The sequence below is a fragment of the Lagopus muta genome, chromosome 10 (genome assembly GCF_023343835.1).
Source record: "Lagopus muta isolate bLagMut1 chromosome 10, bLagMut1 primary, whole genome shotgun sequence".
Taxonomy (NCBI): domain Eukaryota; kingdom Metazoa; phylum Chordata; class Aves; order Galliformes; family Phasianidae; genus Lagopus; species Lagopus muta.
Window position 1 is genome coordinate 8,033,686 of NC_064442.1, and position 27,255 is coordinate 8,060,940.

General features: G+C 46.2%; 3 protein-coding genes across 5 annotated transcripts in view; all 3 read left to right on the forward strand.

Moving 5' to 3' along the window:
* ABHD17C (abhydrolase domain containing 17C, depalmitoylase) overlaps positions 1–4,880 on the forward strand; it is a 31,239-nt gene extending 26,359 nt beyond the window's left edge. The window contains exon 3 of the mRNA XM_048956093.1: positions 3,360–4,880. Within this exon, the coding sequence (XP_048812050.1) occupies positions 3,360–3,579 (220 nt within the window). The 3' untranslated portion in view covers positions 3,580–4,880. The remainder of the gene's footprint in view (positions 1–3,359) is intronic.
* Positions 4,881–7,478: 2,598 nt separating this feature from the next.
* Positions 7,479–27,255, forward strand: part of LOC125697976 (cell surface hyaluronidase-like) — a 49,150-nt gene continuing 29,373 nt past the window's right edge. The window contains exons 1-17 of one of the 2 annotated variants that reach the window (XM_048955692.1): positions 7,479–7,724; positions 7,810–7,935; positions 9,407–9,898; positions 13,931–14,071; positions 14,164–14,725; positions 14,938–15,107; positions 15,428–15,616; positions 16,047–16,216; positions 17,025–17,234; positions 20,994–21,199; positions 22,631–22,700; positions 23,348–23,476; positions 24,473–24,558; positions 24,933–25,064; positions 25,168–25,203; positions 25,446–25,598; positions 26,992–27,169. In XM_048955692.1, the coding sequence (XP_048811649.1) occupies positions 7,715–7,724; positions 7,810–7,935; positions 9,407–9,898; positions 13,931–14,071; positions 14,164–14,725; positions 14,938–15,107; positions 15,428–15,616; positions 16,047–16,216; positions 17,025–17,234; positions 20,994–21,199; positions 22,631–22,700; positions 23,348–23,476; positions 24,473–24,558; positions 24,933–25,064; positions 25,168–25,203; positions 25,446–25,598; positions 26,992–27,169 (3,060 nt within the window). In that variant the 5' untranslated portion in view covers positions 7,479–7,714. The remainder of the gene's footprint in view (positions 7,725–7,809; positions 7,936–9,406; positions 9,899–13,930; positions 14,072–14,163; positions 14,726–14,937; positions 15,108–15,427; positions 15,617–16,046; positions 16,217–17,024; positions 17,235–20,993; positions 21,200–22,630; positions 22,701–23,347; positions 23,477–24,472; positions 24,559–24,932; positions 25,065–25,167; positions 25,204–25,445; positions 25,599–26,991; positions 27,170–27,255) is intronic. The other variant, XM_048955691.1, reaches the window with a different exon arrangement.
* LOC125697977 (cell migration inducing hyaluronidase 1) overlaps positions 9,895–27,255 on the forward strand; it is a 110,730-nt gene continuing 93,369 nt past the window's right edge. For both annotated transcript variants that reach the window (XM_048955693.1, XM_048955697.1), the window contains exon 1: positions 9,895–13,425. The gene's annotated coding sequence lies outside the window, so the exon portion shown is untranslated. The remainder of the gene's footprint in view (positions 13,426–27,255) is intronic.

A 27,255-nucleotide genomic window follows, 5' to 3' on the forward strand; every position in this document is an offset into this window, starting at 1 on the left:
TTTTTGTTCCTCCCTGATGAGGATCATGTCAGATCCTAATGTCTGTAACCAAAGCAGAATGACTTACTGTCTCTTTTGGGAGATTTTAAGCTTGTTTAAGAAGCTGTAGGTTATTTTACTTACAAAAAACTGTGTGCAAGTGTTTTCAAGATGAAACACCTGCCTTTATAGCAGTGTCTCACTTGAAAAGAAATTGCATCAGTTCCAAGTTAATTACTAGATGCAGGAAGAGCAGGTGTTTTAGGAATGCTTTTATTATTTCTGCATGTCTGCACCGGACATTTTCAGGGATCTGGTATTCCAAGGTACAGTTCTGATGCTTTTTTTATTTTACTGTAGGATTTGGTTTGGTTTTTTTCCCTCTTGAAGGGATTTGGCTGTTACTGAATGGAAATTTACAAAGCCATCTTTTTGTAGTGCTGATAAGACAAACCATATTTCCTTGATTTCATAACTAGTTTTCTTTCCCCACAGCCAAAGTCTTTATATTATTACTCAGTGACTCTGTAAGACTTCACTAAATTATAAGTTGCACTTGCTAGCATTTGAGATTCGTTTTATTAACCTCCTACAGGTGTTTTGTTGTTGTGACTTTGAACTGTTGGACTTGAGGTAGTGTTAGAAATGTACTGCTTTGGAGAGAAGATTGTGAGATATTTGAGTGATCGGTGTCCCGCATCAAGGCTGTGACAAAGCTGTCTGTGGATGTCTGAGAACGTGGGAGGGGAGCTGTTCTCTTTGTAGCAACGTATACAGACATGGGGATAAAAAGCTGAGTGGTCTGTGGAGGGCAGAAGACGAAGCAAAGGACTCAGTGGAGTTCAGTGCAAACCTATCTTTGCTTCAGAAGGTGCTGTTTGCAGTAAGTGTAGTAGGGGATACTTAGAGTGTTACTCGTGTTTGTTTTGTTTTCATGACAACAGATTAAAGTTAGAAAGTGGGGGAGTGTGAAAGCCATAAATGTGTGCCTGAGCAGCCACAAGTAATGGTGGCTTTCACAGTTTCTGTCCAGTCCCCAAGTTTAGGTGCATTCAGAATTTGGAACTGTTGTACACAAGCTTGGTCATCATCCTCAAACCTTGAATGTTATATTCAAAATGCTTCTGTTAGAGAAAAAATCTGGAGCCTTAAAAATAGCTCTGATTACAAACCTAACAGCGATTAGCTGATAGCAGCCAGATCAAATAAATAATAAATACATAAATAAAAGGTGGCTGGGGAGAACCCTAAAAACACACTGTATCACTTGAGTGTTTTGTTTTTAACCTACTGAGCTGTTCAGTGCTGTCAGTCTGACTTCACTTAGACTGTAAGCAGTGAAAATAAACAGCAGTGTGCTTCTATGAATGTGTGCAGCTCAGACGTCCATCTTCACGGCAGGAAACAAAATAGTTCTGTGTGCACCTACAGTGAATTGCTATTATGTACATTTTATGCTGGGGCTCCGTGAGAATGTGGTCTCTGTAGATTTTTCTAGCTGCAGAGCAGTGTGGCTGAGCATACTAAGTGAGTCTAACATGCAGTTTAAACACTGCCTTATGAGTCGCTGAGGTGGCAATGGGACACGCTCCAAATTTCTGCAAAATACCAACATCTAGCTTAATGGCCTGGGAATATATGGGGAAAAAAATAGTTTCATTATCTGAATACTAGAGTGAAAGGGATTTCCTGGTTTCCTACAGTAAATGAGAGCTCAGTTTGTAGCCACTGAAATGTGTAAGCATCTCTAACTGTATGTGACCGACCTGCTTTGCCACATCGTGGTATTCAGGACAGATCCTTCAGGGGTTAAGATTTCAGTTTACTGAGCATTTTCATTATAAAACATTTACATTTGGCCATGATACTAATCTGGGGACAAATTCGGGGGGGGGGGGGAGGAATCTGCATTATTCTGATGTCTTTCAAGTTCTTGAGACATTTTTCTATATTCAGCATAGTTGCACACGACTCAAATTTCAGACAGGCAAAGTGAAGTAGGCTGTGTTTTAATTTGAAGTAACACTTTTCTTCTTTAAATGACAAGAAATCTGTTTTCTAGAGAAGTATTTATTGAAACAGAGACCAGAATGTGTTTACACTCAGCTATTTACTGGAAAGCAGTGACTGTTCTGTAGAATTGTGTGTGAGAGGTTTAGTGCTTTTTTTTTTTTTTTTTTTGCATCTTAATTTTTAATTAACTTCATAGTTTCATAAATCTTCTTTAAGCCTGTTTCTAAATTGATGTTTGCTGGCATCTGTATTTTTTAATCATTGTAAGCAATTAGCCTGGTTACTTTGTAAAGTCTCTATCCAGTCTTACCCAAATCACATGCTCTCTTGTTCTTCAGCACAGACAAATCCAAACACATTTCATTAGATAGTGTAAGGAAGTAAACGTGTCCTCTGTCAAACCAAATATTACTGGCACTCATTTTTCTGCTCACTTTTACATCACGTCCTGAGCCAAAGCATGGTTATGTCATTGGCCAATTCCTCCATTTGATGATGGAAGCAGAGAGCGTGCTAATTAGCACTTGGCACCTGTACACTGATCTGGAATTAGTGGTAACTACTGATGTGGAGTGCTGTCTGGAAATAAGACAGTCAGAAGCCTGGTGTTCACCAGCTGGACATTCATGTGCTACCAGCGTGCTTCCTAACTGGGGTTTTCTGGGCTGAACTCAGAGGTGTGAGGGTGCCACTCTCCCCTTTCTTCAGACTCCATTCTCCTGTGTGAGGTGATCACTGGGTATGTTGGCCTGCAAAGCTTGCTCTAACCCTGTGTTCGTAGCAGAGCAAAAAATGCCATGTGAATTGTTTGGTTTCAGTTAAATATCCTTGCATAACACAGTTTCCCCCACAGTTTTCTGCCCATTGAGCTTAGACGACTAGTACAAAGAACAGTTCTTTGTGGGTTTTTTGCTTCTGTTTCTACCTGATTTGGGAGTTTTCGGCCTCATGAGCTGAGACTGTTTTTGCATTAAGTCTTACAACTGGAATGTAGTTAATTGGTTCCTAATCTGTTACATTGGAAGGTGATAATGCATAATATCCACGCTGGTAGTACGTCTCATTAAATCCCATTTGCCTCTCAGTAGGTTTCCTCAGTGGCTTCTGTGACAGGTGCACTGCTCACTGGTGGTTCAGGTGCCAAACTTGATTTCCACCACTGCCCACTGGGGCCTCTGGCCATCAGAGCTGGAGGTGTGATAGCAGTGGTAGTGCGGGCTCCATTTTACACATGCATTTGGGGAGTAAGCCTTGTCCTTTATTGCTGGGACACAATTCCAGGGTTTTGCAGCCAGTTAGACACAAGCATTGGTAAGCATGGATAATTAAGCCACAAACTGAGCAATGTTTTCCTTTTCCCTCCCCAGCATTGACAAGATATCTAAAGTCACCTCTCCTGTGCTGGTGATCCACGGTACCGAAGATGAGGTGATTGATTTCTCCCACGGCCTGGCGATGTATGAGCGATGTCCACGAGCAGTAGAGCCACTCTGGGTGGAAGGGGCTGGGCATAACGACATAGAGCTTTATGCACAGTATCTAGAGAGACTAAAACAGTTCATATCTCACGAACTTCCCAACTCCTGAAGAAGCCAACCTGATTTTACCTCAGTTACTGTGAACGGAAGAAATTACCTGGTTTTGCACATGCTTTAACTGGATAGCTGTCATAGCTTTATACTATGAAGAAATACCCTGTCTTTAGGGTGTTCTAATCAAACATCTGATGAAATTTGTCTTTTATATCTGGAAACTATTCTACTAATGCACACAATATGGTCAACTACTGTAATTCCAACAATTTTTAGCTTCGTTGCCCTGAAAGAAGTGGGGATACTAGCTGCTTATGGGGACACTTTTTACCTAGTGCTGTATTAATTGAAGATCGGTTTTCTCTGTCTCACTTCTGATCGTTTCTAATTCTGTCCTACGAAGACTTTTTTTTTTCCAATGTTCTCAGTATGTGGAACACAACTGTTATGAGCTACAGCTTGTTCTAAACCATCGGCCGTGGGTTCAACCTAAGGGAGTACTTTCTTTGTCAAGTTTCTAGCTGTGGTATTGTAACTGGAAAGGTATTGTGATGAAGTCCCCCCCCACCTCCCTTTTAGTGTTCTTTTGTTAACTTACTGATCTTCCCAAGTAAATTATTGAAATATACTTTCTCCTGATGATAAACAAACTACTATATGGGGCTAAACTCTGTAATGACTTCTCCATTACTTGTATAAACGTAACTGGAATATTCTCAAATGAACTACGGACAAAATTGCTCTTGTTTAAAAATAAATGTGTAAATTTACTACTAGAAGACTCATTTTAATATTCAGATGGTCTGAATAATAGCCATAACAGACATTTCCTTCTGTAAAGCATTCCTGTAGACTTTTTAAAAGTACTGTACATATTTGAATTTACATTGTGCATAGATTCTTAATTGGTAGTTTTAAGTTAAGTCTAGCTACAATAAACTGCAAAATTCCGGTTTGTATATGATTGAATACATTTTGTTAAAATATGTTTTTATCCCTATATTATTTTGCTATTAAAGTTTTATAAAGTTTCCAGGACAAAAAAAAAAAAAAAGAAAAAAATTTACACATTTATGTTTTGAAGAATTTATGTAACTAAATTTTCATTGAGCTGATCTTTTTAGTTCAGGAGTGATTTGATTCTCTGACACTGGAATCGCACAGATTATGCATCAGAAATGCAAAACACAGTTGTTACACTACTAGCATAGGTCTAATTTTTCCAAATGTTAAGGCCTTAAATGTACTGTAAGCCTCAGATTGTTGTACAAATTGATCGCGGTTGATTGCAGTTTGTGTCCTGTTGCTGGAATGCAACACAGTGATTGTAATGGAATAAAGGATGCATGGATTAGATCTTGCTGCATTATTGAATCTTATTTGGAGCATCGTTTTCCCACTGCAAGAAAAGGCAAAGTACTTGAATCGTGTTATTTAATTCCTTCCTTCCAGGAAAACTATCCTGAATGGAAAGCTGTGTTTCCTCGCAGCTTGGTATATAAATCAAATGTTGAAGAGATTACTTTTAAATGGCATCTGGTTGTTCTTTAAATAACAGATAAGCACACAATAGGACAAGGGGGAATGGTTTTACACTGAGATGGGGAGGTTTAGGTTAGATGTTAGGAGGAAGTTTTTCACACAGAGGGTGGTGATGCACTGGAACAGGTTGCACAAGGAGGTTGCAGATGCTCCATCCCTGGAGGCATTCAAGGCCATGCTGGATGTGGCTCTGGGCAGCCTGGTCTGGTGTTGGTGACCCTGCACACAGCAGGGGGTTGAAAGTAGATGATTATTGTGGTCCTTTTCAACCCAGGCCATTCTATGATTCTGTGCTGTGGCCCAGAAGAAAAGTTTGAAGTTGTTGTCGTGAGACCTTGTGACAGACCTGCAGTGGATGGTCAGCACTGCAGGTGTGTCTGTAGTCATTGAAGTTGCCTTGGTGCTATTACTTTCAAAGGAAAGAAAAAGGTATTTTCACTCAGTGGGGGGAAATGATGGCACTCACCTGTGTGCAGTCAGTTGGGCTCTTACTATGGGGCTTGCATCTGCGTGGTTCAGGCTGAGTATTAAATGCCCCAAGCCCTGGCATGCCCAGCTGTTCTTCCTTGTTCAGCTAATGCTCACCCCAGACTTGCCTCTCCCTTCCTCTATTTCTAGGAAATCTGCTCAATTTTCTTTAAATGTGAGCCTTCATAAATCTGTGGCCTAACGATAGCCCTTTAGGTGCCTTGCTGTTCTCCTGCGTTGTCTGCTCTGCTTTGCAAAGTTTATCCATGTTTAACCAATGCAAATATGTTCTTGTTAATTAGAGTGATTATTAGTGACCTATCAGCGGTGCTCTGGGCTTCTTCCCTCTAAATCGGTGATTTGTTCACCTGTTGGGTCCCTTAAACCATTTTCCTTGCAGCTCTGTGTCTACTGAATGCTTCTGAGGTGAGTTGTGATGTTTTTAATGTTTCCTGGCAAGTCCCGTAAAGAAAATAAATAGTAGTGGCCTTCTTTCTGCTGTGTAAACTTTTAGCTTCTCCCCTGTACCAAGGCATCACTGTTTTGGGCATTTCAGAGCACTGCTGCCCATCAGCATTAGGGTTATTAGTTAAAATCTGCAGCCAACTCATGAACTGGTTTACCAGACAGCAGATTTCAGGTCCCCATTTGCTTAAAGGAATAGGAATTTGAGATGTAGGAAAAAGGGGAAGATGTGAGGTCATGAAAGAGAAACTTTGGATCGGGCTAAAAAAAGTCGTTTGCTGCAGCAAACTGTTAACATGGACTCATTTAAATGCATAACGTGGGCCTTCACTTGCTATGCATATTTTAGAGCTGCCGAGGTGTCACTGTGAAGATGGCTGTGTGTGTGCCTGGGTAAATTATGCAACGGGCCTTCCAGGAGTGTAAATAAGTAACATTTTTTTCCACCCCTTCTTCCTGTGTGACCCGCTAACTTTGTTTATACGGCGCAACGGCATCTGCAGTCCAGCTCTTTTTTTCCAAGGAGGTGAGTTGTGCTCTCCTATCAGGAGCTGCCTGAGGTTTGTACTTCGAAACAGAGCAAAATATTGGTTTCACCTTCAGAGGTTCTGTTTTGCACAGGGTTGGATGTGTATCCTTTGAGGTTTACGTAACTGTTAACTTGTGCTTGCACTGAGATCTCTCACCCTTGTTGCTTCTGCTGTGCTTTTTACCCCAGCTCTGTGTCCTTCTGCAGTGTGGGGCAGCTCTGCTCCAGGCACTGACCCATCTGCTATGGAAATACCCAAACCTGTATTTACACGTAGTGTTGTCCATCCCTTTAATAAACCCATATCACATTTGCTTTTACTATCTGGTGTTAAACACAGTAAAGAAACAACCCACTCTTCCCAGGGTTATTTACTGAGCACTAAACTTTATTCTCATCTGGAAAATCCTTTTCCCCAGTTCTGCTCTCGTAAATTAATGATCTTATTTATGTCCATTTCACAGATTTCTCATACCCACCCTTTTCTTTTTGGTGCAATCCCCCACCATCCGGTGCTGTAATTTGCATTGTGACCGTGGTGGTTTGTCCTGGTGCTGATGAAGAGGAGAATGGTTGTGGTGGTGGATGGGCCAAGCCCCATATTACCTGCTGCACCTGTATTGCTTTCCAAGTCCTGCAGGACATCTTCCTCCAAACTGAGTTGGGTTTCAGACTGAGAGATTGCTTTCAGCTGTGAAATATTCGGGTCTCACAACTTTGTTACAGCAGAGACGAGCTGCTCCTTGGGGCAGCAGTGCTGCTTGTCTCTGCCAGGTGTGAGTTTGCAGAAACCAAAGTATTTCTGCAGAAAACGTTGGAGCAGCATGTGTGGAATCGCTCAGGTTGGATAAAACCTTCAAGATCATCAAGTCCAACTGCAATCTAACCATACTGTGGTGGCATGTTGTCTCTCTCTCTCTCTCTCTCTCTCAAAAAAAGAAAAGAAAAGAACAGCCCTCACCTCCTCAGGTTGTTCTCCTGTAAGGGTAAACGTGCTGCTTTCAGGATTTCATTGCGCTGTGGGTACGCTGCCCGCCCTGTAGGGCTGCCAGGAGCCGCGGGGTGGGCAGTGCGCGCCCCGTGCCTGCAGCTTCCCCGGGGGCGGCGGGCACAGCTGCGCTGACAGCGGCTGGAGGAGCCTCGGCAGCCACAGAGCATCCATCCAGCGCGGCTCCGGCAGCCCTACATGCCGCCAGGTGAGCGAGGCAGAACGGCGAGGGGCAGAGAGGGAAGCAGCGGGAGACCGACCCGACTCGACCCAACGCCGCGTGTGTGTTGCAGGTGCCCCCCCCGGGCTGGGGACGGCCGCGGGCCCCCCGAGGAGCTGCACCCTGGTGCTGGTGTTGGTGGCGGTGCTGGGAGCCCGACCCGAGGCGGCGAGGAGCGTCCCCAGGCAGCGGCGATACGGTGACGGCCTCCGGGGAGCGGGGGGGTGGGTGGGCAGTGCTGGTGGGGGGAGGAGGAGAGAGGGAGAGGAAGGCGGTGCCGCTCCGGCCCGGGGCTACTCGTGCTGCCGTCTGAAGCACGGCTGGGCTGGGGGCTGCCCTAAAGGCGGTGATGGGAGCTGCGTGCAGGACTGGGGCTGCCCCTGCCGGGAGGTGGGTGCGACTGCCGGCACCGACGGCTGCCCGAAGGGAGGGAGCTGGAGGCTGACCGCCCGCCTGGGCTCTGCTGGGCGCCGCGGTTTGCTTGTGGCTTTGGACGTGGCTGTGTGCGATCGGCCTTTCGTTCCCTTTCTCTTTAGTTCCTCGGAGCTTTTTTAGCATCCGAAGTTCTGTTCAATCGAAGTCATGCTTTACGCGGTGCTTTGTTCTCTTGCAATGTCTGGATTGCTCTGAATGAAGGATGCAAAGTGCTGCAGCCGTTGGGATGCTCCTGAATTACCTGCTGCCATCTGGTCTCAGTGGTCACATCTTGCCGTTTCCCAGTAGCACAGGGTTATGTTTCAGTGATGAATTACGGCCATAAATGTGCACTTTGCTACATAATCCTCTAGCACAGCGGTGTGATATATAACCAATTTGGTTAAAACATGCAAATAATCCCCTGGATGGTAAGCCGCAACTACTTGAGGCTGATAACTCCAATCTTGAAATCAAATAGAAAATATTTGAAGCTTCCCAGCCATGCTGGACCTGTAGGAAATGGAACATTTCATCTGCTGCTCAGCAATGAGCACGAGCACTGCGGGCACATTCCAGGGCTCAGGGACGTGACCTCCAGCATTCAGTGGTATGTCCTTATGCTAAAGCATTAACTGTTCCAAACTCTGTAGGCAGGATGCATTTCAGCTTCGGGTTCCTCATCCTTTTTCATCAGTAGAGCTTTCATAGATGTTCCTGAGTCTCTAGCAAGGTCGCAGCCTAATGATGCTGAATTTAATTGTTTTATTGGTCACTTCTCAGGGTGTAAACTGAACCTTCAGGCTCAGCCTGGATGGAGGAGTGCTGTGTGGGAGCACATATTTGCCTCAAAGCAAGTATAAGCTCCACGGAGCCCCAAATCTTCTTCAGCAATGCCTTTTGTCCATAGGAGGAAGCCACAGCCTAACCCTGTTGCATCAGGGCAATGACTTTGCTCAGCCATTTAGCATTATAGATAATGTTATAAACATTTTAGAATGCATATAAAGCATTATAGAAAACATTAATTATATACATATTATCCCACTATTATACCTCACAATCTCCCCATTGCGAATATATTGATTTGACCTGGAGAAGCACACAGTGAGTTTGTCAAAGTGATTCAACAAGTTGTGGTGCATCCAGGGACATTGCAAAACATTAATAGAAGTGTGTGTGTATGTGTATATAGACCCACCAGGATTGTTCATTGCTCATGTGTAATAGCTTTGCTGTATTTATGACTATTTCAGAGCATAGCCCGGGTCCCAGCAGCTCGTGGTGGGATGTGGAACATGAAGAACTGCTGCACGATCAAAGCACCCTGCCTGGAACTGTGGAACCACACAGACCCAGCCCCTTCCTCCATCCCAATACCAGCAGAAGTTCCCTAAGTCAGAACCTGGACCAGAAGTCACAAGAGAAGCAGTTGTCCTGTGATGTGCTCCTCAAACTTTCCAGATATATTTCAGTGGATATCTTTGGACCTGGCTTGGCCTGGAACCTCTTTCAGTTGTACAACTGTGATCGTGATGCCAAGCTACCCAAAATACCCAACATGTACGTCAGTCCCCTCAAGATGGTGCGGCACAAGCTGAGGCCTTTCTTGCTGCACAGGATGCTGCGGATGCTGGGGAACATGGGCGTGCTCACTGAGGGCCAGCAGCACAAGGTCTTCGCTCTGCTCAAGGAGCACATGCTGAAAGCAAGGAAGATACCACCAAAGCCCAAAGCAGAGCACAGTGGTAGGTACTCACAGAGGTGTTTTTTGATCCTGTGTCTTGCACCACTGAGTGAGGTGGGGCTGCTCTGGTTTACAGGCCCCGGAGCTTGGCTGAGCCATGGCCCAGGTTAATAGGTTGTCCAGAAAGGTGGTGGGTGCCCCATCCATGCAGACACTGCACGTCAGGCTGGTCGGGGCTCTGAGTACCTGATCAGCTGTAGGCGTCCCTGTTCAGTGCAGGGGAGTTGGACCAGATGGCCTTGAAGGGTCCCTTCCAACTCAAATGATTCTAATTCTCTGGCTGGGGCTGAAGGTACTCCAGCGGTGAGAGGGCATTGTGGAGTGGGTCAGTTGTGAGCTGTGTTTGTGCTGTCTGCTAGTGCTAAAAGCCACGCTGTGGTGACATCTCCAGCCCAGTGTGGCTGCCAGGCCCACAGCAGCCTGAGTGCATCCCTGATGCACATGTTTGGAGTGTGCTGCTCCCAGCACCTGAGGCGCATCTAGGCTAGCACTTCCTGCTTCCTTGTTGAAGTGAAGGATCTGGGGGTGCTGGTTTACAACCAGCTGAACATGAGCCACCAGTGAGCCCAGGTGGCCAAGAAAGCCAATGGCTTCTAACAGAAATAGTGCAGCCAGCAGGAGAAGGGAGCGGTGTCTGGAGCATGTCCTGTGGGCACTGGTTGAGGGAACAGGGATGGTTCATTCTGGAGAAGAGGAGGTGCAGAGGAGACCTTATCGCTCCCTACACACCCTGGAAGGAGGTTGTGGTGAGGCAGAGGTCAGCCTCTGCTCCCAGTAACAGCGATAGGATGAGAGGGAGTGGCCCCATGTTGGATCAGGGGAGGTTCAGGTTGGATATTAGGAAAAATCTTGTCTCCAAAAGAGCAGTGATGCACAGATGCACAGGGAGTGGTGGGGTGACCATCCCTGGAGGTGCTCGAGAACAGTGGGGATGTGGCACTGAGGATGTGGTCAGTGGGCACGGTGGGCTGGGCTGGGGTTGGAACTTAGAGCTCTTTTTTAGCCTTAATGATTCTATGAAGTGCCCTGCTGGGTACCGGGGGCTGTGTGTGGAAATGCGTTTGGAAAATACAAAACTAAGGCAGAAAAAAAAAAACAAAACAAAAACCCACAGAGGATGGCAGATGTGCAACGAAGAAGAGGCGGAGGGAAAAACATATTGAAGAAACGTTGCTAATGTAATGAGGGGGACTGCAGGAGCTGCCTGAGTCACGGGGCCGCGGGGCTGAGCGGCGCCGCGGGGCTGGAGGACGGCGCTGCAGTGAGGGCTGTGCAATGGCGCCCCCTACCGGCCGGCGGTGAAGCAGCGCGGGGCCGGCAGCGCTCGGGCGGCAGAGGGGGGAACGTGGGAGCGGGCGTTGCCGAGGGGACGCTGACTCCGCTTCTCCTTCCTTTCCCCGGGTGGCAATAAGGAAACAGGATAGCGGTCAGCCAGGGAGTGTGCCCGGGAAACACACTTTCGGGAGCCACCCTGTGAGATCGGATTGATTTTTCTGTTTTCAAGGAAGAAGTACAGTAGGCGGTAGGCTGTCTTGGTTTCCCATTGCAGGAAAAAGGAAAGGGCTTTAGCTCACAGGCACCAATATGCAGAATGTGTGTGCTTTCCTGGAAGTGAGGTGGCACTCTTCAAAGAAATGAGATGATCTGCCCATGATCTGCTCTGTAATCTCCCTCCTCAGCTGGTGAAAGCTTAATACAGCAGAAAACAGATAGTTCACCTCCAAGGAGGATTCTTTCTCTTGGAAAGGGCTCTCAGCTGTGCATTTATGTGGGTTTTGAGGCCGCAGGGGAAATGGCTGTGAAGGATTTGAACCCTGTCCATATCTAGGGTTCTTTTTCCAAAAAAGACACATAGGAACCAGAGTCACCTTTGGCTGTGCTAACAGCTTCATAGGACCTGCATGGAGCTGAGTGCCGACCAAAGTCTGCATGACATTTATTTCTGCTATCACTGGGTTGGTTGGGTTAATCATTGCCATCTCTTATTTAGGTCGCAAGTAAGTCCATGGAATCTTAGAGTAAATATTTTAAATACAAATCGATGAGGCTTCAAGGGACCCAAGAAATGTAAAATGAAGGCTTGGGTTCCCTTCCACCTCCACTCCTAGAACCATAGGGTTCAGGGTAATTGGAGACGACACACTCCTGTTTGTCTCGTCCCGCCTGCAGCTCCCACCAGCAGATGCACCTATCTGCCAAAACCACAAACCCAGGCTGCTGTACCTCATGTCCATACATGTTGCATTCAGATAAGAACGAGGCACAACACTGACTAATGCTGCTCCCTTTTTGGAAGGAAAATGCCAAAAGCTGTTTGAGACAGAATAGAAGTGCCAGCATTGCGTGATCAGTGAACAGCCAGCAGCAAAAGTGGCAGCTCAAGCCTCTCCCAGTGTGTTCCTCCAGGATGGGAGCTGTGTTCACACCCACCAGCATCCGGCATACAGAGCAGGGTGTAGGGAAGCAGTTGTGTCTTCTATTCTGCCCGCTGTTCCTAACATACCTATGGCCTCTTTGTGCCCTCTGTCAGAAGAAATCCTCAGCTGGAGTAGATTTCAGTGGTGACAGATTGAAGCTGTTTGACCAGATGATGGCACACAACTGTCGCTGAGACGCGGCACCTGTGGCTTCGCAGCGCTTTGGCTTTGGCCATATGTGGGAGCACTGCTGCCTTCTGGCTTGGCCTTGTTGCTGGGTGTTGGGATGCAGAGCAGGGATGAGGGATGGGAAGGAGTGACTGAAGTAAGTGGTGTCCCCAGGAAGTTCTGTTCTGCTGTGTTTTACAGCCTAGGGAGAAGGTGATCGGGGAAAAGGTGATATTCTGGTTTATGGAAAATAAACATGGGGTAGCACTGCCATGTGCACCGAGGAGGAGGAGGTTGGGCAGGTGTCTGCAAGAGTGAGGAGCGTGGGCCATGCCAGAGGGGTAAATGCATGTGGATTTCTTTGAGGTACTTTCTGAAGGGAATTCTCTGGCTCTGCATTCAGGTTAGCCTGGTGACATGAGGCGAGGCGACAGACACTTCTCTGTTCATCCGCTGTCATGGGGGATGTTTGGGTTCTGATGTTCCCCATAGAAAGCTGTAGGACAGGGCACCCCATGGGAGCACACACTGTGCCTGGGGACCCAAAACGAGCCCTGAACCCCACAGTGTAGCCGGGTCTTCTGAGTCCCCAGGGAAACCCCCGGGATGCTGGGCCAGCCCCAGCGGCTCGGAGCCTGGCAGGGGGGCTCTCCCCAGCCCCAGCATCTGGACGCCGGCCGCGGATGTCAGTCCGGGCTGGAGGGATCGTTCCCGGCTGGGAGGAGCCAGCAGCAGCCGGAGCTGCTGTAAACAGTGCGGGCACCGCCGGCGGCTGGAAGATGGATATAAATAGGGAGGCAGAGGGGAGGCAGCCGGAGTGGAGGAGCGGGAGCTGCCTGCGCCTGCCTGCCCCTACCTCTGCCTCTGTCCTTGCCCAGCAGCCGTGTCGGGAGCTCCCGGGAGGCGGCCGCCAAAGTTTGCGGCCCCGCGCTGCCGGCATTGGGTAAGCGCTCTTTGCAGCCGGAGTTTGGGACCCGCCGGTGCTTCCAGTCGTTCTGCCTCTGGGGTGGTGGTGCGGTATTTTTTTTTTCCTTCTCGTCGGCTCTCTCTGTTCGCCCCGTTGTTGTGGTCGCCGCTCTGTGCTCGGGGTTGTACGGAGCGGGGAGAGGGAGGGGTTTCCATGTATGCGGTTAGGTGGAGGAAAAAAAAGAAAGGAAAAAAAAAAAAAAAGAAGAAGAAGAAGAAGAAAAAAGAAACAATCCAAAGCCAAATGCGTCTTTGCGCCGGCTCCGTGCAAAGCCGCGGAGAAGCGGCGGGCGCGGCTCCGCACGTGTTGGGGCAGCAGGTAGCGGGGCTGCGCTCCTTCTGCCCCTCGCACCGATGCCGGTGCCGCCGCGGGACGCGCCGGGAGCAGCGAACGGCAGCAGTGCGCAGGTCGGTACCGCGACCCCCGCTCCCCGCACACCGCCGCGCATCGCCGCGCTGCCGCTGCCCCAACTCTCTTGCAGGGCCGTGCCCGCAGCCTGTCTCGCACCTCGCCCCGTGGCGTCCCGGCTCCGACACCCGCCGCCACGCCGTGGTGGGTCGGGGGGTGGCCCTGCGGCTCGAGAGCTCCGCTGCTTTCCACTCTCTCGTCATTCGCGACGGAGGTAAGCGGCCCGGGGGACCGAGAGGGGGATGGATGCGGGTGGTATCCCACGTTTCCAGCTTCCGACCCCGCTCCTCTCCCCGCGTCCCTCAGGGAAGGTGGTATTCGCCGACCGCCCCCACGGGCCGCCCATCACGCTGCGGGCCCGCTACATCCTCATCCGGGACGGCGGGGAGCTGCACGTCGGTTCGGAGCGCTGCCCCTACGCCTCGCGGGCCACCATCTCGCTGTACGGGAGAGCCGCCGACGGGGCGGCCGTGGACGGCTTCGGGCAGAAATTCCTGGGCGTGGGGCGCGGCGGGGTGCTGGAGCTGCACGGGCGGCGGCCCCGCTCCTGGAGCCTCCTGGATAAAACCCTGCACCCTGGAGGGCTCCGCCACGGTCCCTACTACTCGGAGAGGCAGTGGGGCAGCCGCGGGCTCAACCTGCGAGTCCTGGACGCCGGCACGGGGCGGGTAGCAGCGGCCGGACGCTTCGACACCCACCTGCGGGCCGCGGAGTGCCATCGGCTGCGCGACTTCCTGGCACTGCAGCCCGAAGGCAGCGTGGTGGCGGCCGCCGTGGGGGACTCGGCCGCCCGCAGCCTCACGGTGGAGACGCGGCTGCTGCTGCGGGATCGCTTGCGCAGCCAACACATCTCCCGGCTGGGCTACAGGTGAGTACGCGGGCGAGCGGCGGGAGCGGGGCTCGAACTTGCGGCCCTGGGGGTCTGGGAACCATGGACAGCTCCGCGGCCGCCGCGCTGCCCGGCGGAGGGGCCCGGAGGGAGAGAGGGAGGGATGGAGGCCGCGCCGCGCTGCCTTCTCCTGAGTCCCTCCCTTGGGTCGCGGGGTGCAGCTCGGAACTCTCCTTCCTCATCTCGTACAGGCAGCCCTGGGCGCTGGTGGGGATCCTCGGAGGGGATCCGCTTTCGACGGCAGAGGATAAGAGAGAGTATCATGGGAATGGGACAACAGGGTTAGCCGTAGCCCAAAGAGAATTCCTCACCTACGATGGCACCCGTTTCACTGTTACTGCTTTCAGTGGATGGATAAAAGGTTTTGTGTTTGCTGATAACAATTTGTCTTCTGTTGCTTTGCTCAGTCTTTTCTCTCTGCTATGAATCTGAACTGCGCGATTTGTACCATTGGATTTTGCTCATATGCACGGTGGCCACACTAACAGCAGCACTCTTATGAAGTACCTCCTTTGCCACCTGCAAGGAAATGACACTGACACACTGATGGCAAAAGCACTTCTACTGCGCATGATGTTATCTAGATAAAAACAACATTGGTGGCTCTTCTGTTAATTGTATTATTCTGGCATGTGTAACTGTAAAAAAAAAAAAATAATAATAGATTGTTTCATTTTTCAGGAGTGCCTCATAATGGGTTTAAAGTGGAGGTGTCCAAAGGAATAATTCTCCATTTAGTGGATGATGTTAGGAGCTGGTTACCTGGTGACAGGATCGTCATTGCCAGTACGGATTATTCCATGCATCAGGCTGAGGAGTTCAACCTCCTTCCTTGCCCTGAATGTAAAAGCAATCAAGTGAAAATTGATGGTATGAGATTTTTTTTTAATTGAGCTTTTCATTTGAGGTAAATCTTTACACTGTCAAGTCTTTTACATTCTACATTTACATTAATTAGTCTTCTTAGCTAAATCATAGAATCTGTAAGGTTGGAAAAGACCACTAAGATCATGTCAGCCCATCACCACCATGGCCCCTTAAGCCATATTGTCCCATAAGCCCGTGTCCCTGTCACAGGAGACCTGAAAGGCCCCAGTGTTGTACTGGGGCTTAAAATCTGACCTGAGGAAGCTGCCTCTTGTAAAACTCAAGGGAAGTGCTGATCTCCTGTGGATCAGTTATTAATTGCTGGGCATGTCCCAAACTCAGTGATTGCTTGAAGGAAAGGCGTGCACTTGCTTAGAGCAATGCAATAATGAACATGTGCTCACTTGAACAAAAAGGTTTCCAATTTCCACAGGCAGCCCACTTTATCTTCATATTGGCGAAGTCATAGACGGCATCGATATGAGGGCAGAGGTCGGTCTTCTGACTAGAAATATACTTATCCAAGGAGAAATGGAAGACTCCTGTTATGGAGAAAATCAATGTCAGTTTTTCTCCTTTGACACGTTTGGAGGACATATTAAAGTAAGTGATTTTTAAAGCATATTCCTATAGGTGGGTTCAGTTAGTTCCTCTCTTGGCTTGTAGATGAGCAGTATAATGCATGAATCTGCCATTTGTGTCTGGGGGAAAAAGGACATTTGTGGGGAAGGTTTGCAGGCCTGCTTTGTCAGCAATGAGACTTGCAATGGGGATGTGCCCATTTGTTCACCATGTACACAAAAACATGCTCTTCTCCATGCCAGAGGAGATTCATCAGCTCCATCGCAGTTGGGTCAATGTGAAGTTGCACATGTTGCATGATATTGCTAAAGGAATTGTACTACCTACTGAGCAACCTGCTCTGTTCAGTGCTCAGCTGAGTGCTGGGTCCTCCTGTTGTGCTTTGGTTTCTCTGGGTTGCCCCAAGGGTTCTCGGTCAATGTTCAAAGTTTTGCTGTTCCAGAAGCTTTGTGTAAAATAAATCCATTACCAGTTGGTGGAAATCTGTGCAGGTCTGGCTTAAGATCACTTGACAGAGATTAAATTGTCATGAAATAGAGCCTGTTGGTAAACATCATCTCTTTCTGTAGCTGGTAGGGGTGTTTTGTCTGTGAAGATGTTAATGTACTGACACACAGCTGTTGCTGAACGCATGCATGCTGGTTGGCAGCTTCTCTTTGGAGCTCCTCTGCAGGTGCTGCTGTGAGTCACCGTGGGGAGCTGGCACCCCGTGGGATCAGGCCCTGCCTTGTGTTGCAAACATATTGCTTAATAGGAAAAAAAAAAAGCTTTTCTTTTTCTGTATACTTCTGTTGCAACAACTTACTTGGATCTACATTTCTCTCAACAGATCCTAGCGAATTTCAGCTCTGTGCACATGTCAGGTGTGGAGTTAAAAAACATGGGGCAGCAAATCCTGGGCAGTTACCCTGTGCACTTTCACATGGCTGCAGATGTCGATGAGAGAGGAGGGTATCAACACCCAACGTACCTTGATAATCTGGCTATCCACCACTGCTTCTCTAGGTGTGTTGCCATACATGGGACTCATGGCCTGCTGGTAGGAAACCTATTTTATTAGTACCAAGTTAATTGCTTTGCTTGAAAGCCTTTTGAGATGCAAGGAGAAATCAGAATGCTGAAAAAAGTCTCCCCAGGGGATGTCTTGACTTCATTTGACAGATGAGGACTTCTGCTCCGGCAGTTCAGCTCTTACAGTTGAATTTCAGGTTTTTTATATTGTCTTGATAATTAGTATTATTAATGATGTGGTTAGATAGTGAATTCTTTGCCATGGTTACTCGGGGTAGTTTGTGATCCTATGAACTTTCATTGAAAGCAAAAGCAATGCTCTTTTAATGCACCTGACTGAAGCAACGGACCTTTAATTTGCAACAGAAATAAAAAAAGATGAGAGTTGTTCAAGTCAGGGTAACATGAAACAAATCCAAAAGTTTTCACAATACAATAGGAATGCAGCAGGACCCAGAAATGCCTTCATGAATTGGAACTTGGTTTTGACCCAGATATTCACAAGGGTACTGGGGAGAGGAACTTAACAAAAAGAAAAAAAACCACACATGCCCCAGCAGGAAATGCAGATTCCCACTCCAGTCCCAACGTGTCCAATTGTTCTGTCAGACCCTGAATGGCATTTTGGTGTTCATGGGCATTTCCTCATTCACTTGATGTGTGTGTAGGCAGAGACACTCCTAGAACTATCTGTGAACTCTGAAGTTTTCCTGGAAAGTTTTTCTCAGCTCTGGACATAAAGCTCTGTGAGATGTGACATAGACACAGGCTGGTGGGACCCTAGTGCAAAGGGTTGTATTCCTTAAGATTCAACACTGGACTTCTATGACTGAGAGCACTTTTCATGTATCCTGGCTGGGTGCCCTGTCCCTGCAGACACTCCAGATCAGGCTGGATGGGGCTCTGAGTACATGATCAGATGTAGGTGTCCCTGTTCAGTGCTGGGCAGTTGGACCAGATGGCCTTTATACCATTCTATGATTCTAAACAGTATTTATAATGTCCAGATCACTCAAAATTGTTGATTACTTTGTCTTACATGTGATTCACTCTGGCTATTTGTAGATGGAGCCCTTGCATGGCAGGAGTCTTGTATAGTGTGTGTAGATACAGCTCAACTCCCTTTCTCTTCCCATTGTATTACACCCTGTGAATATCAGGAACCTGGCTGGCATGAAAAATTAAGCCTTTCATTAATGTTATTTCCAAGAATAATGGTGCATACTCTGAGCCTTTATCAGAAGGGAGGATGTCAATGGGTTATCCAGGTGTGTGAGATTAAGTGGGCACAAAATTAGGAATCAGAGAATAGATTCAGGCTGCCAGCAGGTGATACCTCCTGGGGGCTTTGAGTCCATTAATCAGTCAGTAGGTTTTATAGCAAAGGTTAAATATCTGGTTCTGTGGAAGAATCACGTGGTTTCAGTGCTGCCATTAAGAGTAATTAAAATGTATTGAAAATCCTTTCTTTAAGATAAAACAATCCATAGTTCCAGAGAATTGTATGTGTATCAGTGCAAGGCAGTTAGATAACATAGGTGGGAGCTGTGTGCCCTTCTCCCACCTGCTCCTCCTGCCTGCCAGCCTCGTGCCCCTTTGCAGCCACTTTTCAGCTTGGGTTACTCACTGTGGCTGGGCAGCAGGCTGTGACACGCTGCTCACTGCCCTGACACACGTCAAGCATACCGCAGAATATTGCAGTCTTTCATGTATAAAGTTGCAGTGCCTCAAGGTCACTTATATTGTGTTGCTGAACTATATATAATTCAGTTTTTAGAGGCATGTTAATCATCTGGCCTTGGGCTGTGGGCTGAGCGGGGACGACACTGTGTGCTGCTGTACTGTAATGTACTGATGTCACAGTGCTTGCAGGGTGGCTCTTCATTTCAAGCCTTCAGTTCTGTCTGTGATATGCTGTGATATGCTGTAATAATGATTACTGATGTTTTGATCTAACAGCATGGAGAGGCACAGCTGCCCAGAGAGCTGCAGGTGCCCCATCCCTGGAGGTGCTCAAGGCCAGGTTGGACAGGGCCCTAGGTAGCCTGAGCTGGGGAGGCACCCAGCCCATAGTGTTGGGTTGGAGCTTGATGATATTTAAAGTCTCTTCCAACCCAAGCCATTCTATATGATTCTGTGACCCTTCTCATTCAGTGCAAATGTAAACAATCTTTAAATCTCTTTTTTTTTTTTTTTTTTTTTTTTAATGGACAGGAGAGTGAATAATATGGTTCCATTTGTGTAAGCTTTCAGGGCTTCCATGAGTTTCTGAAGCTACCACAAATCATATTCATTAAAGCTAAAATCTATTTTTGGTGACAAGACTGATTTTTAATGCACTTCTCTGAAGCACAGATTATCTGAAGTTAGCTAAATTCCCAAGAATGAAACTCACTAATTAAAATGCTCTTTGCTTTACGGCTGCAGGCAGCTTGCTTTATATATTTTCTCCAAAAACAGTCTTCAGTGCAACTCCAAACTATCATTTGGGAGGATATAAGCAGCTAGACTTACTGTTCATAGCAGGTAGGCAGGGACACTTGCATTTTTATCAAAATCCATTTCATATCCACATTTCCAAGGCTCAGCTGATGGACACACTTTCTCTCCATGTCACTGTGTCTGAGTTCTTGGTCATCTGCCTCGTAGCTCACTCTGTATTATCTCACTTACATGCAGAGTCTCAGTGGAGTTTCAAAAATGTATTGGTTGGGAGTTGGGTACCTGCCTGTGTGATGCCTTATTTTTAACCTGAACACCTCACTGAGCAGCAGGTGACAAAGGAGGGACCGCCAGGAATGGAATGAAATCCAGTAGAAATATACTTATGAAAACTACAGTGTTTGTGACTCCAGATGTTATGTATGGCTGTGGCCCATTAAGGTGTGATCACAGGATATGAACTGAAATGGATTTAGTTCAAGTTTCCCTCTGTGTACAGGAACCAAGCAGGTTAATATTAATCAATCTTGCAGTCTTACATGGACATAACTCTAATTGACGTCAACAGCCATTTTGCATGCCTGAAGAATGAATACACACGCTGGCAGGGATCATGTGAAGTACAAAGTTCGGTTTCAGAGAGATTTAGTAACGAATAGCTGGTACTTTAACTAACCTGATTTAGTATTCGCATTTAAAGGAGGGATTTCTAAATTTGCCTTCATAAGGCAGTACATCAAAGGAGCTTTGTGCTAAGTCCTCTTGGTCAAATTAGGATTTAATGCATGTCAGTTAATCTTAAATAGGCTGAATGTGAAACACCAGCTCTGCCCAAGCTGATCCTTACATTAAAGGGAGCTCCACCTTTTGAGAGTGGAGAAGAAGAAGAGAAGCTTTGAAAAGAAAAAATTACCTCATATGCTGCATTTTAAAGATTTTTAAAATTTTATTTGGGAAACCTAGTCTTGAAAATGTCTGAACTAGCTTTTTGGCGTACCACCTGAGACACACAGATATTTATACAGATATTCACACTGTGATTCTGAATCAAACATACTCTCCTAGAGCTGAGGGCAGATTAAAATCCAGTATTTTACAACTTCCCTTTAATTATGCCTATGATCTTCCTCAGAGTAATTTTACTAGCTGCACTACTGCATAAGATCAGTCCACTCTTACACAAACTGCGTGAGTGTTATCTCTTGGACCAATGCACATGAAGGCACTGTGCAGAACAATGGCGAAACCTTTCAGTCAGTGTTTCAGAATTCATTGCTAAGCAAAGCATGTCATTGCTGCCACCTCTGTTAGTGTCACATTCTATGGCCTGTATGCTTTTTTCCAGGTAAAAGACACCATTGGCTATGACACCCTGGGGCACTGTTTTTTCCTGGAGGATGGGACGGAGCAGCGCAATACATTCCGGCACAACTTGGGCCTGCTCACCAGGTCGGGAACCATCTTGCCCTCAGATCGCAATGAAGCAATGTGCCTTGCCATCAGGAGCCACGTCTATGGGAATTACATTCCGGTGCCAAGCACTGACTGCATGTAAGTGCTTCATGAAATGGAGTTGCTTTTAACTCCAGTGCTGAGCTTTATAGCTACGTCTTAAAGAACGTTATGTTGAAACAAATATAATCATAAATATGTAGAGTACTTGGCTTGTTTCTGATCATCTTTCAGTTATTTTGAACAAGAATCATAGTCATACAACCATAGAATGGCTTGAGTTGGAAGGGACCTTAAAGATCACCCAGTCCCAACTTCCTGCCGTGGGCTGGTTGACCCCACCAGCTCAGGCTCCCAGGACTCCATCCAACCTGGCCTTTTTAGTTAGTCTGCAAGACAAAGGTACACAAACACCTACAGTACACAAGGAGATTTAATGATAGTGTAGAGATTAGTATGAAGTGCCATGAGCCTCATTTGTAATACGATAAATGACACACTACTATAGCTTACCAAGTTATCTTCCATTTTGGAGACTGAGGGGCTATAACATGGGCATTCAGGGGATCTAGGTACTGACCTGCCTAGTGTTTGCAAAAAAGAATATAATTTAGCCAAGGAAATTTGTATTTTCATGTTCTCTGGAAATGAATCAAGTGGCTAAACTCATTTTATTTATTTAAGTAATCCAATTGAATTAACAACAATTATTGTTTTAGAAATGCTAAGGTTGACTGTACAGATAATACAGGTTTGTTGCACACCTATGTAGTCATTCTACTCATGCAAATGAGTGGGGATTCTTGATTACACAGTAGTTAAAGTAGACAAAAAATTATTGAGATTTCCTGCCTAGAATGATCCAATTAGTTGGTATAGTCATGAGAAAAGGTTTGGAGTGTTTTTACATGTGTTTTTCATTATAGCAAAAGATGTTATCAAATGAAGCAAGACAACAGATGATAATGTTTTCATAGCTATATCTGGCTTCTGTTTGTGTCACTACTTGATCTTCCCTCTGAGGCAAAAATTCTTTATTTGAACAAATGTCAAAATAGTATCTCCTTAATCTCTTGTTTAACGAGCTATTTGTGGCTTGCAAGGACACTTGTTTGTTTTCCAAGTAGAAGCATCATAAATCCATATCGAATCCCTTACCTCTTGCCATTGTCCCCAGAGATCCAAAAAAAAACCAACCCAGAAGTTCATTTTTCAGGCATTTTCCAAAGCTACTTCAATTTTGGGAAAAAAGAAAAGAAATAAAGACATCAGGTTTCCTTAAGGTGCATTTAACAGAACTGGAATTTTGTGTTAATGGTCTCATATAATTTATTTGTTCAGCATGTGGCTTTACAAATGAATGTCTGACATCACTAGATGCTTTCTTTCCCTTCAAGAGTGTCATTAAAAGGTTGTGTGGCGTTTTAAAGTCAATGGGAGGGTTGTGGCTGAAGTCCAGCACAGTGCTATGAAAACGTATCCCATCCTGTTTGGTAACTGTTCAGGATCATTTTGATTTTGATTTTTCAGGGCTGTCAGCACTTTCTGGATTGCAAATCCAAACAACAACTTAATAGAGAATGCAGCTGCCGGTGCTCAGGTAAAACCACTTAACAGCAAGAGCTGTACTTTGCCTCCAGGTCTCATATATTCTACTCTTTTTGATGTTACCAGTGTGAGGGCAATGAATTTTTAGTAAGTCATCACAAAATCTGGATATATATTTCTGCAGTCTTTCGCTCTGTGAAGGATTTGCCCACGTTTGTCTCACAGTTGTTTCTGAGACCAATTTCTGTCACAGCTGTGGCTGGAAATGATGTGTGGTGTCTCTGAGAAAACGTTGATTCTTATTTGTAGTTAATAGTTTAATGCCCAATAAAGTTTTACATTTATTTATATAAATACATACTCTTTCTGTGTTATTATCTCCAGCGTTTAACCAAATCCCGTTTGTGTGTAACGTGGCTATGCAGATGAGGCTATGTTTTCTAATAAGCCACCTGAACTTCATCTACAACACATGGATTTTTAAAACCTCCACGTGTGCCCAAGGGGCCTACAGTGCATGCCAAAGGGAAAGTCAAGATGTGTATGAGTATGGGCTGGTGTGTGTCCCTTGGGACTTGCATGAGTTTTGCAAGCTCAGCTGAAAAATCTGACCAGCATACTGGGAAGCACCAAGTCACCAGGATAATCTCCATCACTAATTGCCGTGTCCCATTCTTTGGACCTCCCTTTGTTTTTTAGGATGTCGGGATCTGGTACATCTTCCATAGGGTTCCAACTGGACAGTCTGAAGGGCAATATCCAGAAGGACAAGCTGAACATACCCCCTTGGGAGTATTTTACAACAACAGAGTCCACTCCAATTTCAAGGCACGTGGATGAGTTTTGTGTGTTACCACCAACATAGTGCTGTGGTGCACGGCTGACCATGTGCACTGTTAATGATATATGGCTGTCTTACATTTTGATAATGGTCTTCTAGCATATATCAAGAGACACTCAATGTTCAGTTGTACCACTCCTTCTACAATAAAGAGAGAGCTGAGCAGAATGTGAGTGCCAGTTCAGGGGTCTCTGTTAGAGGGGTTGTGCCCAGACTGGACATGTACCTACTGCTGAGGTTTAAGAAACGATGAGCAGGATGACACTGAATGCTGCTTTGGCCATAGTGATGTAAGGATGTAGAGGGGTGAGCAGAAGTACCTTGTTCCAGGGTTTGCTCATCACCTTTGAAAAATGAGACCAAATATTTAAGGGTAATTCCAAGACAAACACATTTCCTCTAATGTTCTGTTGACATGAAAACATAACCTGTGAGCTATGAAAAGTGTTTTCAACTTATTTCTAAGGATTCTAGACTGAAATCAGTACTATTTTCTGGTTCTTGTAAACATTACATCTTGGTCTATGACAGCTGTTGCTCTATCTCAGTCTTTAGCTTGGTTGCAGCAGCTCATGTTCTCTTTTGACAGTTGGGTGGCTCGACTCTTTTTATTTAAAGCTGCACTTCTTAACAACAGCCTTTTTCCAAAAAGTTATCAAGAGCTTGGCAGAGTCCTTTATTGCTTTCAGCAAGAGAGAAAGAGAGTGGGAGTTCAGTGCCTTGCACTGGGTCAGAAGACAGCTCAAGATGTTGATGCGTGACATATGGCAGAGCAGGCTCTGTCCTGACTTCAGCATACTACATCCTGTGCTAATGTCACCCTGAGCAGTGCCAAGTGACATTGAGAGGGGAGAGAGAGCCCAGGCTGCAGGCTGTTGCTCTGCCTGCACGTGCAGGCTGCCCATGTTCATTGATAAAATCTGTGATCTCTGGCCTCTTTGTGTACAGTCTGGTGAAGTAATTGGAGTTGTCTGCTTTTTCAGGCTGGTTTGTTTATTGGAAAAGGAGTAAAGACAACAAGAGCCAGCGCTGAAGATCCCAGAGAGTATCTCACTGTCGATAATGCCAGGTAAGCACATGCTGTACGGCAAAGTACTTTGGATACTTCTGTTGCTTCTTGGCTTCTGCATCACATTTAGCAGGTCATTAGTGCCTCATCATGACTGGAGAATCTGAAAATACTCACATGCTCTCTGATGTGCAGAGGCAAGTATTTCATAGCTATGCACTGAATTGTTTGTATTTTTGCTGATCAGAAATGATATGCGTGCATTTGGGATTGTAAGGACTAAGCCAGGAAAGGCTTGAAAAGTCTAGATTTCATTATTCATTAATCGGTTTGTAAACTGCAACATTACTTATTAATTACTTAGAAAAGCTTGCATCTGAAAGATGACATAAGGGATCCTAAGAGGACTGCATTAACCAAGCTTCTTGCTTCAGGTTTCGCCCACATCAAGATGCTGATCCTGAAAAGCCACGAGTTCCTGCCATAATTGATGGTCTCATTGCTTTTAAAAATAATGACCATGGGGCCTGGGCCAGGGGTGGTGACATTATTTTCCACAACTCTGGGTAGGTTCCTGTAAATTCATGCTGCACCTTTCCCCCCGCCTGTAGGCCAAATTCCCCTTTGACATTCGTTGTAATTTGCACCTCTGTGCTTCTCCCATCCTAGGTTTTCAGACAATGGAATTGGGCTCACACTGGCAAGGTAATTTCTTAAAAGTACCTTCTTGTTTTTCCTCACAAGGTATCAGGCCAAAGAATAGAAGCTGAGACCCTTCCCTGGGTCTACTACTTCCCATCTACTATTTACTGTAAGAAACATTTCCCTCCCAGACCACATATAGCCATTGGCTTAATAAATTGGGTAGAAATACTGTATCTTTTGTGTAATTAACAGTGTGAGTTGATTGGTCACATAGTTACCTGTGTTTTTTTGTCTGCTTGTAGTGATGGGACATTCCCAACTGATGATGGCTCTAGCCTGGAGGTGTCACGCTCCATTTTTGTTGGAGAAAGCAGCAATCTGGGCTCCCAAGGAGGCCAGAACAGCTACTGGGGAAAAGGGGCAAACGGAGAATACAGGACACTGCCCAGAAACAAGTGAGTTGTTCCTCTGCCGTTTCTTCCTGTTAGAGCAGCATGAAGAAAAGCTTCAGGAATGAATATGGCTACCAATGAGTAATTTGTATTGGGTGTTTAAATTATTGTAGAGGCCAGAAATAATAAGCATCCAAATAAACTCCTCTTCAGGACAACAATTTGAGAGCACTCTCAACCAAATGTTTGATTTTAATTTTCTGCTTGATTTATTAGTCACTGGTGAGTGGATTAGAGAATCTGAAAAATACCAAATTGCTTTTGTGCAGTGCTTCATTCATACAGCATTGACCTGACAGTGCAACTCCCTTACACCATGCCTCCCTCGTACTCTCCTGCTGGCATATCTGTGTGGGCAAGAGCAATGTGTCAAAGGGGAAAGGCGTCTTCATTACTGCATCTTATTTCTCTTTCAACATCTGAATGTTATTTGCTATTTCGATGGCAGCACAACCTCTCTCCAGCAAAAGCATCACCAGAGCAAGCTGTGTTTCCCCAAGTCTAAATTCTTCCCTAATGTATGTGTTAGCTGATGCTCATCCATCCTTAAGCCCTCTGTAGGGAATAATATCACATGGTTCCCAGTGTCCTTCAGGCTGTGTGCCCATTTGCTGTCTGCTGTGTGGCTTGTATGTCTGAACAAATCGACAATATTTCTGGATGTGGTAGGCAGCGACCTACTCTGCCATGCTGCTACTGGCCAGCTCTCATTTCCATCTGTGAAGCTGAAGCAGGCCACCCTTTAACCAAACATTGCCAGAGCCAAGCAAAACTTGGAGCCTTCTCAAGACAAGCCATGGGAAGGGCAGGTCCTCTCCAGCGGTGTTTCCTTCAACACCGACAACTTGACAACATGTCCATGGGCTGGTACTGTAGGAATCAGCTTTCTATATGAAGTGCTGTGGGCTAAGTTCTGGGGATTGTGTTTGAAGTGGCCTGGGGGGAAAGCAGAAACTGTGCTGCACCACTCTGTAATTTCTTCTATGAAGACGCTATTCCCTCCAGGGACTGTGACTGATGCCATTTTTTCAATCACATTAAGGTTTTCCAAAGAAATCTCTCTGTCCTGGAATAGGAAACTGCATAGCAAAGCTGCCACACAGCCCTTTGGGGCTTCCTCATGCCAATTCATCCCTGGGTGGCAAGGGACAAGAGCTCTGAACTGCATTACCTTTACCTTATGCAACTGGTGTGGGTTATTGTTCCTTGAGCCTTGTCCTCTAGAGATAAGCAGAAATTCAAGTTCTATCAGCTGTGTGCTTAGCATTCAGATCCCTCTTTTGGGAAAAGAAAGGTCTACTAGCTGCTTGTTGACAGCTTTCTGTGCTTTCAGGAGAGAACACGCACTTCGTCCAAGCTTTTAGCACAGGATTGTGTTTGTTTTTAAATCTCACAGGACATTCCCTATTCGTGGATTCCAGATTTATGATGGGCCCGTCAGGATGGCAAAATGCACTTTCAAGAAGTTTACCCCAACTGCTGACCGATACTCAAGTGCCATTGGCTTCTTCATGAAAAACTCCTGGCAGATAAGCCCCCAGAATAATGTGTCACAAATCCTGATGGAGAAGAGCGTAAGTAAAACAGGAATGCATGCTGCTAGATGTGGAGTTTTTCAAAGTATTTAGAAGTGGTGCATGTAACATTAAAGCGTACCATC